This window comes from Centroberyx affinis, unplaced genomic scaffold (assembly GCF_046629955.1).
Source record: "Centroberyx affinis isolate AG114_WGS23_722 - 3 ecotype Tasmania unplaced genomic scaffold, CSIRO-AGI_Caff_v1 ptg000937l_1, whole genome shotgun sequence".
NCBI classification, from domain to species: Eukaryota; Metazoa; Chordata; class Actinopteri; order Beryciformes; family Berycidae; genus Centroberyx; species Centroberyx affinis.
Genome location: NW_027279513.1, coordinates 37,011 through 54,716, shown reverse-complemented (window position 1 = coordinate 54,716; position 17,706 = coordinate 37,011). Strand labels below are relative to the sequence as shown.

Below are 17,706 nucleotides of genomic sequence, written 5' to 3'. Positions count from 1 at the left end.
ATAAGGAGGTAATTCCTGATGCATGATGAAATATTTTGGCAAATCAGTTACAGTTTTGATCTTGGTTTCTGAAAGTATAAAATTAAAAACTGGTCTGCAGATCTACTTCTGTTGGGTCCCTTACAGGAGTAGAAATACACATTTATGAGTCTGGGCCCAAACTACATTTCCCCTTTGGCTGCCAAGCAGAAAACAATTGGTCTAGACTGTTTAGTTCTACTTTTTTTGTATCTGGCCAGTTAATCTGCAACTTCTGAATAGAAATTCTGTTCCTACTCACTTTTGCTTTGTGTCTTCTCAGCTCTGTGCAGAGTGTTGCTCGGTCTTTGTCAAAGCTGTCTTGCTCCCTATCACCTGCCTATATATACAGATCACTTACATTTCATTCTAGGTCTTCTTATCACTCCCCCTCCCTTCCCTTTGCAGAAGTGAGGAGTTGACATAAAGTTGCCCAGGCATATTAGTTTCAAATCAGTGAAGTGATAAGGGATGTGGGCTGGTGAAAGGGATCCAAAATGTCAAAGTACAAAGTTTGATCTTCCATGAAACCACGTGATCTCAGTGAAAGCAATGGCCTAGTTCCTAACAACCATGTCAAAGGGCAAGAGTTGATATTGTTTATATAAAAAGTACATTTATTTAAAATAACAAAATGCAATTATAAAGGCTGCTAAACAGGTGAGTTATATTAAGTTGAATGCCATTTAGCAGTATGTGTCAGCATCAAGGATTAAAGATTGAGGTCTGACAATCACCAGTTTCATACATGAGTTTTAACTAAGGGACAACTAACAGATTTCCAGAGGCCAAATAATTGGTGCCTGAATCACAGGGGCATCAGTAACAAACCTGTCTAAGGCAAGATCCTACACTGCAGACAGAGGCCGCTGTCTTACGTAAACTCCTACTATAAATAAGATGCACTTCACAGCATCAACAGCATTAAAGGAATTCCCTTTTTACCCCAACCCTTGTTAAAATAAATAAATAAACAATGCTACCTTAATAAATTAACTTAATAAATACCCTTAGCTGAGCAAGTCATGAGTTCAATGATGTTGGATTATAAGTGCATTTTGCTGACATTAATAATACATTTTAATTCCATATTGCAAATGAAAAGAGTCAATTCACTGATGAACCATTTGACTCACGCTGCACCACACAGCATATAGGTCATTCCTTGACCTATGGGCTATAGGAGGTAAATTGACTCATACTGCAATATATCTCACTTGTGCATATACATTAAAAATCTACATGAGACAAGATAACATACATTGCTGTAGGATATAACTTAAAATTTTATTTGCAAATGATTCTTCAATCAACTTGTTATGCTTTCAGCTCAGGAAATTGTTGATTCCTTTAATCGACCAGTGATGCCTTACCGCAACAATATTATTAAAGTTGATATTCTCAAGTAGTTCTTGAAAATTTGTCATCATGATATCCTTTGGGAAATCCATGAGAAATGTGTAAGAACTTTCTTGAAACTGATGTGTAAAGTGTGTTGTTTTCAAGATCATTTGTTATTGGGAAAATCAGCCCTGGATAAACAGTGGCAGCAGGCTGGTGTAGTGAGTAGGAAGCCCAGGTTCAAGCCCTTGTTACAGCAACCCTCCGGCCTGCTGGAGAGTCTGAATCCCTTCCAGCTCCAGGAGGTGCTGCTCTGTAGCTGACTCTGACCTCTGACCTCTCTATGGAGGAGGCAGGCAAGATTAATTTCTCAATTTTGGATCAATAGAGTTCAGTATCACACAATGCTCAGCCTCTCTGACTTGAGATGAACCCAGAACCCAGGTTACTGAATATTTTTTTTTAATGGTTTTATTGGTTTATTTTATGAGGCTCTGCTCTCCTTTGCAGACTTTTACTGTCTAGACTCTGATCTCTTCAGGCACATGGTCTGCTCTCTGCTGACTGCAAAAGTTGCATTCAAATTAACATTGTTCAAACCCTGAACTGCAACATTGTGTTTCTCAGGAACTTGAATTGAAGAGTAGATGCAGAATGTGGATCTGAGAGCCGGAGATCAGCTGAAACTGAAGGGGACAGTTCTGCATGATGCTGAGAGGTAAGCTTACAGTACATTAGAAAAAACTTTACATGTATTCACTCTTAGACCCTTTTACTGGATGCAATTTAGTGTCAATGTCTCTCCAAAAGCATTCTGGTTCATTGCTGATGTGGAAAATTGAGAATCAGGAAAAATTTCATAGGAAGTGGAGCATGTTAGTTAAAGAGGTGGTGGCATAGTAAGAAGTACTGTGGAAGTTTTGGATAGCAGAGCATCTTTTTATAAAGCTTAAGTGGTGATGTGATATTTCTAAATTGTTATTCAATTCAATCTATTGGCATTGATATCAGAGTCTGTTTGCTGTCTTTGTTTTTACAGTATTTGTTTAATAAATAACTCTAGGGTGTTTTACAGGTGGGGAGTGACAGTGAAGTACTGTATTAAACAGTGCCACACTTTCTTGGCATAAAAGCATTGTAAACATGTAAAAAATGAAGTATTACTATAAGCATGTTTCTTGTTGCAGATTGTGTTAAAGCTGACTGGAAACATGTTTGAAGTGGAGCTTCCTGATGGACAGGAAGTCCAGTTCCCCAACCGTGACGGCATGGACGTCATCAGCTATCAGAGTCAGAGGGGACTTCAAACTCACCTCCTTCAAGATCTGCTAGGAGACACAACTATCTTCACACATGCATACTGTATCAATCAATAAGAGACCTGGTCTTTCAATGGATATGATCTGAAATGTGTATTTTATTTAACAAATTCCCATTGTGCATGTTAACAACATAAAACGTTTAAACTCAAGTGATCTTGTTGTGTTGTCATTGAAGTGTCAGCTGTATAAATGATGAAATCCTGGCTCTGAAAACTGTAGTTGTCACACAGAATAACATGATTTACAGTAACTTTAGATATCAGTTTAATTTCCCATTTGTACAAATAAGATAAGATATCAGTTTATTAATCCCCTTGGGGAAATTCAGGGAATTGACAGATGACAGCAAATGACAGAGCAGCAGTCTAATTAAGCAAAAAACAAAACTGCACATATAAAAATACTAAGACTGATTGGTTCAAATGACAGTCAAAGAACATCATAGTTCAATACTAAAGAAATAAAATAACAACAAAATATAACAGCTTTCATCAGTTATGCTTAATCAATTCTTTAAGAAAAACATACAACTTTAAAAAAGTGGAAATATAGAAATAACGTTTGTTACATGTGTTACATGTCATAATGACTTCCAGATGTGATTTGTAGATAATAGTAAAAAAGGTAAAAGACAAAAAAAAGGTAAATCTTGGCTTCCTTATTTTAATGAACAAAACAAAACCCCTACTAATATGCACATATAATACTAATATAATACTAAGATTAATTGGTTTAAATGACAGTTAAAGCACAACATAGTTCAATACTTCATAAATCCTGTATCAGTTATGTTTGATCAATTCTTAAAACAAAAAAAAAGTGAAAATATAGAAATGATGACGCTTGTGTTACATGTCATGACTATCAGATTAGATTTGTAGATAATAGTAAAAAAGGTAATAAAAAAATGTAAATCGTTGCTTGTATTCCTTATTTTAAATGAATGAATATAAGTCCATCATTTCTGACAACATATGTCTCAGCTCAACTTCTCACTTCTGTTTCCTTGATCATGGAACTTAACAATTGTCAACAATTCAAGCATCTTGTTAAAATTAACAAATAACACAACTTTAATTAAAAAAAAAAAAAAAAATCCCATGACTCATTTCACTGTGTCTTATACATTTCATCATCATCCCTTTGTGGCTAACAAACTCATGATTTAGAATGATATATGTTTTGTATTCTCATTTGCTTCCAAGCAATATAGCGCCATATTCAGGAATCCCTACATCATGTAATCATTTAATGGATTTGACACATTTGTGAATTCATGAATAATCAAAATTAATAGATTTAAGTCATTTGAGGAAGACTGCATCCTCCACAGTGCTGTTGTTTTTTTTGCCCTCCATTACTTTGTTTTACTTGTTCATTGCAATCAAGATCTCCAATTTCTATTGAAAAGTCAAAGCCTCTGTCTGTTCCTGTTTCTCATTCACAGACAAGTTCAAGCAACATGAGACTTTGTGAATCTCTTGCTGTTGGAATGAGAGTGTTGTTACTTTGAGGAGGGCTGTTTTTGTCTCTGGGTCACTCACAGATTGTACATGTTGTCCAAACTTTTAATAGCTTCCTCTTTGCGGTGTGTTTTCCACTCACTGGGGATTTCTCCTCTGCCCTGGAATTTTTTTCCATTGTATTCTTCCAGTTCGTTTTGAAACCGACATATAAACCATTTCCAGTATGTCAGCTTAGACTCATCAGGTGTAATCCTCCAGTTAGCATATTTAGGGCCACCAGTTCGATACATTTTGAAGGGAATGGACTTTTCTGAATCATGACGGTGAGGGTAAAAACTTCCATCACTTGCAACTGATGTTGTGCAGAAATCAATACACAGTTCCACTGTATCTTTAAAGTGCCATCCACTGATCCCAGAAGGGCGATGAAAAGGGACACTGTGATCATCAGGACTGTGATCCTCCATGGTGTTTGTACAAATGGCTTTACAGAATGGACACTGTACCCAGCAGCACTTACAAAGTTGGTCAATAAGGATTTTATCAGGCCTCACCCTGAATTCCTCCATGTTGCGTAATGAGAGTCTACTCATCTCCTCAATTATGGATGAAAGGCCTTTCTCTATCTCCTCCTTAAGAAAGTCAAAATTGTTTATATCACCAAAATTTTCACAGCAGTTAGTAACAAAGGTTAGCTCAGCTTCTAGCGAACTGGAAAATTCCTCCAGCCACATGTCAGTGTCTCCTCCCTGAGTTTTGACTTCCTCTGTTGCAGTATACAGTGCTTGACTCACAAGCTGCCCTATGACTTTGGCATTTTTCTTGAGTATACCGAGTGCTTTATCGTTGTGCTCAGTGAAGATGTATTTCTTTACGGCTTCTTTTATGAAACTCTCTACTTGTTTCCTTGGGTGCCTGATGTAGTTCATGTAACTGTCAAAGTCCTCTTGCTCTGCCAGTGATTGTAAGACGTGTTTCTCCAAGTTCAACTTATTCCCACTGAATGGTGGGAAACTGCACTTCATCTCTCCAGCCAGCTCAATGGCAGTCTTGTGATAGACAGCCTGAACTGTGGAAACTTTCAGTTTGCTACAAATCAATTCACCAAGCACAACGGCAGATGAGTTACCTTTGCACAAGCTCCCAAATATGCTGTAATATTGCATTTTCTTGCTTTCTAAATAAGTGAGCGCATCATTGTTCCTCTTGAATTTGTTGTGGGACTCTACAAGCTGATTCTCTGCCATGTCACATACATACAATAAAAGATCGACTGAAAACTCATTCTTAAGAGCATATGTCTTACTCTTTGATTCAAATTCTTTCACTTTTTCTTTGACATTATTGGCTACTTCATGCAAGTAAGTAGTACTGTAGCCTCTTGTAGCTACAGGTTTGCTCTTAATTATGGCTATGGACTGTTTTTCAACACTGTCAATGAGGGATCTGATCAGTTGTTGTTCTGCATGAGGAAAAGCACTCCTTGAACCATGGTGTTCAATTTCTGGTTTTGTTGAGCCAAATCCAAAGATTTTTGTGAAGGTCCCCCATGCCCTGGCTGCTTTTCCTTGTTCTCTTGTATCCTTATTCTCCTTCTCAATATCTTGAGATTGTTGACTTTTGTTACGGAGATCTTGGTGCTTGGTTAGAGTTACATAATCCAAATAGTCCCCTATCTTTGATATGTTTTTGTATCTGCCACAGCTTTTGCGGTCATTTATTAGAGACCATTCAATACCAAGGTCTTCAAGGATACAAAACTCATCTTCTTGTATGTTGATATCCTTTATGGCAGGTGTACCTTCAGTTAATTCAGTAACCCACACATTCCAAACACTGTTGAACTGCTTTTCAAGTTCCTTTTCATCTTTTGCCTTGTCTTTTAACTTGTGAGCAAGCTCTTTGCTCTTTTGTAGTAGCTTGTTCTCAAACTCTGTCTTCTTATCATCAAGCTTTTTGCAAGCATTCTTCTGCTGGATAACTTCCTCCAGTTTTCTTTTAACTCCTTTCACCTGCTCATCATGAAACTCCTTTATTTTGCTTTCAAATCGACCTCGCCATTGAACCAACATTTCTTTATCTCCATCATCATCAAAGTATGTTCTCATAGCTGTTTCGACTTCTTCACAAGAATTGTTCATCTCTTTAACAAGATAACTGTGCTCAACCTTGTCAAGTTTTCCATTTTCAATTCTGTTATGAAGTTGGTTTTCAATGGTCAACATGGCGCTCCTCAAAGCCCAGGTCCATTTCCCATACTGGACCTCTAGCTTTCTGTACACTGCAATTTCAAGTGTGTTTTTGAAACTGAAGACAAAGTGTTCATTCAGCAGGGCGTTCCAGAGGTCCCGAATGCTGCTTTTGAATTCTGAAAGAGCCATTCCTTTAGACTTTGATGCTTTTGAGAGGATGATGTGTTTTAGCTCTTGGATGCTCTCACTATAACCTGGGTTTGGAGGGGCCATGGGTGGACTTCCCTCCCATAGTTGGGCAAAGTATTTCACATCTTTTTGCACATCAAAAGCAATGACGTCACTGAAGCACTCAGCATCACATACCTCCTCTTTGGCAGCTAGTTTGGCCATCTTGTCCAGTTTTTCTTGTAAGCGCCTCTTTCCTTCCATGTTTTTCTCTCCAGCTGCAATATCTGTAACATTCTGGTGAACAAACACACAACTTGGAGACAGTTTAACCATCTTCATCCTCATGAAAGCTTGAACAGCAATCTGAAGAACGTCTTGCATATCAGCTGGATTCTCTCCAAAGATGTTGATCAAAGTCATGTTTCCCAGACCAATGACAAACGTTGCCAATTCATTGTCATGGTGAAGAGTGGTGCTCCCTGCCAACTCAAGAGCACGCAGTCCTTCAGTGTCCACAACTAGAACATAGTCACACTTAAAGTCTTTCTGCATCTCCTTTGACACTTTCACTAGCTGCATGAAGGCTCCCTTTGTGCACCTGCCAGCACTTACTGCAAACTGTAATCCAAACATGGCATTCAGCATTGTTGATTTTCCACTGCTTTGGATGCCTAGCACTGACAAAACAAAAACTCGCTGGTCTCCCAGTTTTTTGATGACTTCATCCAGAAGACTAGTGATCCATGTTAACGGCACGTGACCGGCATCACCATCCATCAGCTCCATTGGGTGTCCTGATATCATAAGCTCTGCAGCCAGCTCAGGGTACTTTGACCAGTTAATCTTTCCTGTCTTTGGTTCTATCAGCAGAGATGCATGGGCTTCATAGATCTGCCCCATTTCCCTGAAGATGTGCTCTAAGCCAAAAGTTGCTGACTGCAATTTCGTTGACATTTCTTCCAGCTCAATTTGCTTGATTTTTAGCTGATCTGATTTGTCATGTTTCTTTTTCAAAGCCAAGACCTCAGACCACTTTTCATCATATTTGTGGAGAATTACAGAAAGATCATCTGTGGAGAAGTCATCCAGTAAGATTCCAATCCATTTCAGGAAATACATTTTCTCATTTGGTGGCAGAGACCGGAGGTTTTCAATAAACAACTGCATGAGTTCACTGGAGGAAGCTCCACATTGTTTTTGTCGTATTTGCTTTAGTTCCTGTTGCTTTTTACATTTTTCCTTCTCAATTTGTCCTTTGAGGCAATACAGTTCTTTGTTTTTTCTGCACCACTCATGCCACAATTGGCCTTGACATGGGAGAAATTTGTCTTTGATCACTGAAAGGTCCATTTCCTGAAGCAAATCCAGTATATGTGAAGCAGCAGATTTCCCTGTTTGGCAGACCCTGTCATCTTCATCCACTCTGATCCCAGAGACACTGGCCATGGTTTCAAGCTGGAAGGCCGAATATGGTCTAGACAAAAGTTTTCTAATGATTCCTTTCAATTCTTCAGATACATCTGACTGGCTTCTGTCTTTCAGACCCATCTTGTATTTTCCTGGCTTCATCTCAACTGCAACACTCTCATTATCAACAATGAGACAAATGAGAGGCTTTGGATTATTGAGAAGGGCTGATATAATTCTCATACTTTTGTGACCTTTTTCCAGAGTTGGTAACAGAACAACATTGACTGAAGCTTTTTCAATCAGTATGTCACGCTGTTTTTCACTTGATAGAGCATCACCATGAAGATTACAAAAGGTAATGCAGTCAGTGAAAGCATCGTTGGGTTTCCCAGCAGGGCAGTACCAGGCAATCTCTGCCACACCGTCCATCAAGTAGCGAGATTTGGTGCTACCTGGGCAATTCCTATGAAAGAAAGTGCTGTGACGGTCGTTGATTAAGGTGTTCATCAGCTGAGATTTAGACAATGATACTGAACCAAGGCGGAAAAATGACACCATGGGTGTCTCAGCTTTGCAGATAAGCATACTCTTAGTTTTGACAACATTTGAGTTATCTGTCAGCTTCCAGCTTTTTCTTATTTGTCTAAGTGTCCACAGAGGACACTCAATATCCATTGTGAGTGGGTCAGGCACAAGCAAAGGTAAGGCGTACTGACATTGTGATAACTTAGTAATCATGTTCTGCCTTAGAAAACTGTCTGAGCAGTGAAATACTGCCATTTGAACATCCATTGGATGAACATGGGTTTGTTTTCTTTGATCAGTGTCTGGACTGGTGTCGAAAAGAGCATCAAAGTTACGTTCTTCTGTATCAACATCGTCAAATGTAGGAACATGCTTTGAATGGCTCCCCTCAGTACTGTCTTCTTTTACAGGAATATATCTGGCTCTATAGTCCAGCATCATCAACCTCTGTAGGAAAGTATAAGCTAAATCCTTCTCAGATGTCTCATGGTGCTGTTTCACAAGTGGGCCTATTTCAAGAAAATCTGCTGGTGTCAATTTCTGTTGATAATTGTCTTTGAGGTGAAGTCTGCTAAGCAGAGCTTCAATTTCTCTTTGACGTTGCTGCACCCGGTGGATCTCTTCAGAATTCTTCACAGACTTTTCTATTTTTCCAACCTTTAAAGTAAATCATTATATATGTTAAACATTATTACATCATGCAATGGGATGTGGAGTAAATCCTCCTAAAGATCTTGTAAATTTAAGTAACAGTTCATTACCTTATCCTTGTTTTCATCTGTATCTTCATCTATGGTACCTATTGAATTGCATTATTAGAGGGACAGAAGAATGTGCTATTTCACCAATACTATTAAAGGCATACTGAGTAGGATTTTGCTGCTTGTGGCTTGTAAACACAACTTTTAAAGTTGACCCCTTCTCAGTGCGGTTGCCAGAACAGTAAAAACCAGTAAAAAAAAGTACAGTGAGGCAACAAAACGAGAGTGAATCTGGGGTTGGCTTTCACCCATTGGAGAGTATTGAAGGAGAGGAGGGGGATGAAGAGCGATGCGGAGTTGGCCTGTTTTCTGTTGGACAGGTAGGTGCCAGTTAGCTTAGCTATCAGCTTTTCTACTACAACGAAGCTACGCTAACGGTAGCTAGCTGGCAGTTCACGATACACACTAGCTCTGACCAGCTGCTCTGTATTAGAGTTCAGGACTGCTACCAGCCAGCGTGGCTTTTAGATATAACGATTCAGCAGTGGTTTTGGTTGCAGCCAACTGCTGCCAAAGTTTGATGCTTAGAAATGTCCCAAACATTCAGAAATAAGAAAATCCAGGCAGAAGGCTCTCTGCAGACACTACAGATTACAAATGGGCCAATCAAGTAATGACTGAGTAGGATCATTTTTGGATGAGTTTATGCTATTTCAAGGGGGAAAATTCTGCTCAGTATGCCTTTAAGTTTATTTTCATTTGTTTTTATAACTGTTTTTTAGAGCATCCAAATGTCATGTCAAATTATTAATTAAAGTTTTACCTTTCTCATTTGTAGCAGATGCGATTGCAGACTTGATTTCTGATTCTCCTGCTACTGTTGTGTTGTCATTCTTTTCAGCCATATCATTGGTCTCTGAGTGTCTGACATCACCAGGTTCACTCAGTGGATCACACTAAGAAAACAGATAATTTTTAACCTTTAATTTAACCGTTATTTAACCAGGTTAGTCCCATTGAGAATAAAAATATCTTTATTACGGGAAACCTGGCCAAGAAAGCAGCATCAAGATAAACATACAAGTTGAAGACCAATGTCAGAGTACAGTCAATATCACATAAAAGACCAAATCAAAATGCAATCAGGATTGCATAAAAGAGAGACCAAAGTAAACTCTCCTGTATAAACACTCCTAAATCCACTAATCCAGTATCAAACCAGCAAGTTAATGGGGTCAATATGTATTTAAATTTTGATCCAACAAAACAGAAAAAGACAGCTCTTTATTGAGTCTGCCACAAGATCCTTCATTACTAGGATTTCTACAAATGTTTGATCTGCTGGACAATTTTTACTTTTTGTATTGTCACCATGAAAGAAATGCTGTGGAGTAAAATTCAGTGGGAAAAGGAAAAGGCCACTGTTGTTCTATCTCACACATACTTTGCCCTCTAGCAGGTCTCTATTGGCTTAGCCACTCATCTACTGTAGTTGCCACTGCGCACTGAAAATTTACATGCATGTGCTCAGCCAATCAGGGTGAGCCTATTGATCCCTATTGGGCTCCGCGCATATAGGCAGGGGCAACACCACTCCTTATCCACTTTTCGTCTGACACCTCACCTCTGACACGTCACTAGCGAAGTCCTGCCCGCAGTGCCTTGAACTGTTTACCGCTTTTGATCCCCATGAGCACCACTTTTTCTCGGCACCGGTCTAGGGGATAGCTGAGCCACTGCAATGCACCACCTGCTGGGCTCTTCATGCAGGTGGTGCATTCATTGCACCAGAGACAAGTCCAGGTACAGGTGATTTTAAGGCCCTGCTTCCTCACTGTCTCCTCAAATATCTCCTGGAGAGAAGATGGGGGCAGCATGCCAATTATTTTTCCAGCCCAGTAGAGCAGCTGCAGCAGACTGGCTTGGCCTCTTATATCTTCCGCTACAGCCACAACCAACTTTGGCAGCGTAGGAACTATAGTGACTGTCATGACTGTCACGACTTTCCACTCAATGCACCAGAAGAATGTAGAAGAAATCCTAACCCACCAGGAAGACAAAAGAGGGACATCCTGCGGGAGTACGGCAGAGAGTTTGAGCCCGCGGATACAGGCCACCTTTACCGACAGTGATTCTTGCCAATATCCGCTCACTCCCAAAACAATTTGCTGAGCTCCAGAATGGGCTGAGGTTTCCGTGTACAGGGAAAGTTGGCTGCTGTGTCTCACTGAGACACGGCTTAAAGAGATTTGACAATTCCTCAATACATGTTCCAGGGTTTAGGGTTGGACTGGACCGTGATTCTCAGGTAACAGGCAAAAAACTTGGTGGAGGGGTGTGTGTTTATATAAATGAGAGATGGTGCACCAACTACACACACAGAGACTCTTACTGCATGGAGAACATTTAACTTTTATCTCTGTCACTGAGGCCATTCTACCTACCTAGGGAATTGGGACAAATATTTATAACTGTTGGGTATATCCATCCCCGTGCTAATACTAAAGATGCCATCGGTATATGAATCAGCTGCCAAACTGGAAAGCATAGCTCCTGATGCCCTCAAGTTTATATTGTGTGACTTCAATGGCTGCTATATAAAATCTGTACTGCCTAATTACTACCAATACATTAGTTGTCCTACCAGGAGGGAGAGGACCCTTGATTTGTGTTTTGACAATATCAAAGTTGCATACAAAGGTTATCCAAAACCATCCTTTGGGGATTCAGACCACCGCATAGTCAATCTGGTCCCTCACTATAGACAGAGACTCAAATCCAGGAAGCCAGCGTTTAGAACTGTTCAGAGGTGGAATGTAGTGGAAAGTAGGATATTGTGTGATCTGACCCCATGAGACAATTCAGGCATCTGTCCAATTTATCAGGCCTTGCATTCTCACAAAATGGCAACAAAACATCTTACCTTAATCTTGGTTTCAGCTGCACCCTCCTCCAATTCACCTACTGCAGGGTATTGGAAGAGAAAATGGTTTGCATGGGATGAAAGAGAAAGAAATCATAATATTTGCTTAGCTAACCATTTTAGATGTTGTGGAAATAAAGGATAAAGGACATTTTTCCATGTTGTATTCAAATGGTTCTTTGGCTTGACTGTTGTCTAAAGAGCAGGTGAAACTGAAATGCATGTTTTTGCTCTCTAGAAATCACTGCACATACATCAGTGCAATTCAGCCACCTCCAATGCTAAATGAATAGGACGCATAGGGCCGACTGCAGCATGATTCATATGGTTTACACTGAATGAAGATTATGTTGCTCAAAATTGTAAACGTCATGATATCCTATGTGAGCCCCTTTCATTTGGCATTAACAGTGGATTTGTTTCTGTTTTGTGAAAATTAACCAGAGAAGTAAGTCTTGTAACTCGGAAGATATCAGAATGTATACATTTTGTCAACATGGGTGAGAGAATTAAGCCTTGCACTTTTGAAAATAACGATGTAAAAATTGGAGCTGCTCCATAAAAATTGTTTAAATTGGCTAAGGTAACTGATACAGAACTATAATCATTTGGTTTTAAAACATACACACAACATCCACAAAATCATCACTGCCAATGGAAACAGCTCTTGATGACATTACAGGTTCATGTCTTAGTTCTCTAGCATCTGGCTCTGGGAAGTCATAACCCTAGATCATGGATGCTTGGACAGTGGGAACAAATAGCACAATATTCCCCTTTAAATAAATCAAAATCACTATAGAATATGAAAAAGGGACTTATTAGTAAAATTTAAGCAGCATGTACAGGTTTTATCAATGTCCCACTAGAACATCAACATTAAAATCTCACCGATTTCTGTAGTTTGCTGAAACACTGAGCCGCTGGTCCTTTCTTCTTCTTGGGATTCGTGGTCCAGCTTCAGGTTCTGTTTCTGCTCTTTCTCTTCAACACACATTGGTCCACTGTAGCAGTGCGGCTCATTTTCAGAGACCATGACATCTATTTTTTCCAACAAAGCTATTATCTCTGTTTCATCCCTCATACTTTTTGTACATGTGTGGAACCTTTTTTCATCAATATCACTACTGGCTTTCAGGTCTGTCAATGCACTTTCACATTTTTCATCTGACTCGTGAGTCACAACAGTCATTACAAAAGCAAGTGATCCTTTCCCAAATATTTTCTCTAACCACTGCAGTCCTGAAGTGTAGTGGCTGACATGCTGACCATTTGGTAATAGTAAGAGAAAGGCCTGGATTCCCTGCTCATGTACAATCTGATCAATGTGACTCAACGACTCCTGTTCCAGTTGTTCAGCATGTTGAAGGCCGAGCATGTTGATAACAGAGATGTGCCGACCGCACAAATCATACAGTTTGGATGAAAACTGTGTGAATTCATCTACTGCAGCTGTTTGCTCATCATGGGCAAGTAAGAGGTTTTTTGATCCAGTCTCCACTGAATTTGTGTCACCAATCAACACAACTGTTAGCTCAGGCATTTCTGAAACACAATGACAGGAAAACAACATATAACTATGGAAAACTGTAGAAATGATAGCAACAACAATTTCACAAAAGTTCTACAAAAGTTCTAAAAAAAAAAAGTGACAATAGAAGGGAATAAAGTAGTTTAAAATCTCACGTTGTTTGATAATTGGTGAAATCCTCTGAGATGCTGGACTGATGTCCATTGGAGTATCACCCTCCTCTGTGGATCGATCAGTGATGTCACTACTGCTTTCATCAGGACCCTCTTTGGCTTGGTCACCCTCTCCTGTTGACGGGTCTGGGTCTCCAGAAGCCAGGGGCTTCATGGACTCTGTTTCCATCTCCACCTCCATCTCACCTGCTCTTCATGCCTACAGAGTCAATGGAGGGGTCCAAGCACACTTTGTAAAGACAGACAGGTTGACAAAACATTACAGAAGGTAGACAGACAGACACACAAACAAGTTTTGCAGTCAGTTAGTTATGGCTAGTTTTGTGTAAGCCCCATGTCTTGTTAAGTTTATAATTTAATAGCAACCACATTGTTCATATTATTCACAATGGCCAAATTTTCTATTGGAAAATATTGCTCTTGCAAATTGCCCCTTGCTCTTGGCAGTTTAAGACAAGCCTGGATTTGAACCCACAATATTCCATGAGGCCGATGCTTTACCTACTGAACCAAACTCCTGTCCTACAGCCTATGACTGAAAGTGCTCACTATTAATAACTTTATAGTGCTCTCTGTTAAAGAATAAATCAATACTAAATCACATGGGGTAGAAAATTGCTGCTGCACTGCTCTCAATGGGTTGAAACTTTAAAGCATATTGTATTTCTGGCCAGTAGGCCAACTCCTTTGGTGTGCCAGAGTGGGGAAACAAAACAAAGGGACAAGCTTTGTGATAGTCCAACCTATGTTGAAAGCCTTAGAAAGAATACTATAACTGTATTAGTGCCCTCCATTAATCAATTTAAACCTGGCTTTACAGACATCATCCTGAGAGTACAGACATCATTTGTCTGTGATAAATATTGATCAAACTATCTTGAACATGTCACATTGTAGATTTATCACACTATTTGCAGCTGGACATTTTGATCTGTACGGTCAATTTTCAAGATATCATTAAAATTTGTGGTCTTTTTAGTAATGAAGGTATGATGATTTCAAAAATCATTTTGTTTTTTTTCTGTAACTTATAGTTTAGGAGGACAACGCTGTAGGATCATAGTCAGTTTTTACTATAAACAGAGGGGGAATCGGGGGTAGGTACCAGTGTACGAAAGATTTATTTCACTACAGCCGACACATCCTGAAAATTGCAGCTCTCTAGGTCAAAGTGTTAAGATTACCCATTATGTTATTTCTGATGGAAGGCAATTGTAGTATGGAGAGAGATTGGACTCATATAACAATCCACAAATAAGAGACACATCACAAATGTGTTTTACTATCCACAAACAAATATCTCTCTATTTGTGTCTTGTAAAATTGTATTTAAATGAGTGTGCAATGATTTCTACAAATGGATACAATATATCAACAAATATCTCATACTTTATATAGGAAAACAAAATGTATATTTTTCTAATTTGCATATGTATCTTTTGCAGTAAGCAGTCTCAAATGTAACACTGGCTTGTGAAGTGTTGAATCTGCATTTGTGGATCGAGTGACATGCATAGATTTGTATGGAAGCCCATTTCCACCAGTGTGATGAATAAAAAAAGATCCTGTAAGTCATTATAATGAGAAACTTTCTCAGAATAATGACTGAGATGAGAATAATTCATCACACTGGCGGAAATGGGCTTCCATAGTTCCTGAGTTTCAGACTTCCCTCTTGTATTATTTTTTTTATTTTGAGACCGTCCTCACGCTGTTCCTGCACGATCCACACACCAATGTGGCAACTTCCTCTGTGTGCCCAGTGCAAGCAAGCCAACTACCACTAGGTGGCAGTGTCCTTCTTCTGCACAGCCACTTATAGCCTGATCAGTCCTGTCCTGAGTTTGTACGTGGCAACATCACAGCAGCAGTTAATGCTGCCAGCTCCGAGAGCTGGACCCTTTATGAAAAACAAAACAACAAAGCAAAACTTTGACGCCAAGAAGGAATGGACAGAGTGTCGGGGCCACTGGCGGGGACAAGGGGATAGGAGCTCTCTCCCCTCGACAGACGCCTCACCTCAATAATGGGCAAACCGTAGTTAGTGCCCTTGTGCCAGAAAAAGAGGGTGACACCTACATGGGAGTAGAGGAAGATGAGACTGCCCAGATATCCTATAGGTGCCTTTTGTTTTTGGAAAGAGTGAACTTAACCATGCATTCAACATTTTACACTATGGTTTGACGCATAACAGATTTAAGAACATATTTGACAAGTGTTTCATTCTAAATTAATGACTCGGGTTATCAGACAGTTGGTGCGACAATGGGTGGCGAGGAGTTGGCTGAAGAGAACGTCTGTGCGCCAAAAGCAACCAAAACGCATCATTACCATTACAAGCCCTTTATAACCCTGCGATGGTCAGTTCGGTTGCTTAACACTTGAATTTGTCGCAAATAATTGGGACGCGCCACTTATGCTTTTTGCTTTTTTAGACAAAAGCAACAAATACACGATTAATGCCTGGGTCTTCCTTTGTGATATTTGAAGTCTGTAGTGTTCATTTTACTGATTTGCCATTGCTGAGTTTCCATTTCTCAGTGTGTCCAAAATGTACGCATGGGCCAAAGTTTCGTTTTTCTTTTTTCTTTTCTTTAGGCCTTGATTCCCCTATGAACCATAAAAACATTATATCCGTAGACCTTAACAGAAAGCACAGATTCTTATTTCTTATGTCAAAACAAAAACTACCTCAAAACCGTTCCTTATCTCCCAACACTGAAATGAGTTGCATGCCAGTCAAAGATTAGCAGGACTGTCTAAGAAATAATCCAAAATAAATTCAATCAATCTCAATCTAGTCGGGAGTCATTTAACTTTTTGTTTTAGCCATCTGCGCAGTCAGGCCATCTGGAAATGAATCCTGTTTGAACTCACTTCTGCTGCGTCTTCTGTGCTGAGTGTTGTCCGGTCCTTGTTGATGCTGCCTTGTTGCAAATCCTCCCTATCAGCCTATTTATAGGGATCACTGACTGCATGTCATTCTACAAGCTGCAGCCAACCCCTCCCTTCCCCTCACAAATTTGATGTGATGTGATAGGTATAAGGAAACAAAAAGTTCCTAGCCGTATTACTTTCAAATCAGTGAAAAGACAAGGGGTGTGGGATGGTGAAAACTTGGAACCAACTTTTTATAGTATGGTAGCTCAAACTAATTATTTCCCAGAAACCACGTGATCTCCAAGTTTCATTTCCCGAGAAAAGGCACGTCTGTCCCCCTGTTCAGCCAAATCCGTTTTGGGATAACAGACTGACATACTAGGCCTACAGACAGAGGTGAAAACATTGCCCCTTCTAACTTCGTTACCAGAGGTAAAAATCCATGTAGTTAGGCTACTTAATTTTACTGATTTGTGATCAGAGTTTCCATTTCTCAGTGTGTCCAAATTGTAGCCTACAAATGAGTCAAAGTTCCCTCCTTCCATATAACCTCCTTTCAACATCTTTAACCTTTTTATCCATCTATTTTCATATATGAGGTAATAATATGGTCCAAGTGAAAACCTTGTATCTCCAAAATGTCAACTTTTAGGAACTAAAAAAAACAGCGGCTGATGACAATGCAATGACAATTTTTAAATGTATCCAATGGGCTTTGAATAGTTTTCATAAGTCCAATAGGTTGGAGAATATTTTCAATTCACAGAGGAACCATGTGATCCTTTAATTGAAGTTAAAACATGAAAATGACCAAAACTGGAGGGGTCGGCCTACTTGGAGTTTTCACAGGAGAGGCTGCAGTGTAACTCCTTCATCAGAAGGTAGCAGTATCTAACAGCCCAGTCATACTGTAGGTGTTCTCTGTGGCACCATCCTAAAGCCTCGGCGTCACATGAGGATGAGGGATCACTCTGCCTGATTCTGTCAGTCTAAAACGTTTACCCATGTGTTCAAAACATTTCAGTGTGATTACAAAATCCATGTTCTATTGTT

General features: G+C 39.5%; 1 protein-coding gene across 1 annotated transcript; it reads right to left on the bottom strand.

Annotated features, from left to right (window-relative positions):
- Positions 1-3,335: 3,335 nt before the first annotated feature.
- Positions 3,336-16,693, bottom strand: LOC139645968 (interferon-induced very large GTPase 1-like). The gene is made up of 7 exons (XM_071521854.1): positions 16,651-16,693; positions 13,756-13,972; positions 12,961-13,614; positions 12,070-12,110; positions 9,970-10,102; positions 9,207-9,244; positions 3,336-9,102 (listed from the first exon to the last, which is right to left on the bottom strand). The coding sequence occupies exons 2-7, from the start codon at positions 13,952-13,954 to the stop codon at positions 4,222-4,224; spliced, it is 5,946 nt and encodes a 1,981-aa protein (XP_071377955.1). The 5' UTR covers positions 13,955-13,972; positions 16,651-16,693; the 3' UTR covers positions 3,336-4,221.
- Between the last annotated feature and the right edge of the window lie 1,013 nt (positions 16,694-17,706).

Bases quoted from the DNA above. Each gene is read 5' to 3' on its own strand.
- LOC139645968 (XM_071521854.1), bottom strand. From the start codon at position 13,954: ATGGAGGTGGAGATGGAAACAGAGTCCATGAAGCCCCTGGCTTCTGGA. The intron at 13,615-13,755 runs GTGAGATTTTAA...ATTGTGTTTCAG, and splicing joins TTCACCAATTATCAAACAAC to AAATGCCTGAGCTAACAGTT. The intron at 10,103-12,069 runs GTAAGATGTTTT...CTGTTTTCTTAG, and splicing joins CAGCTGAAACCAAGATTAAG to TGTGATCCACTGAGTGAACC.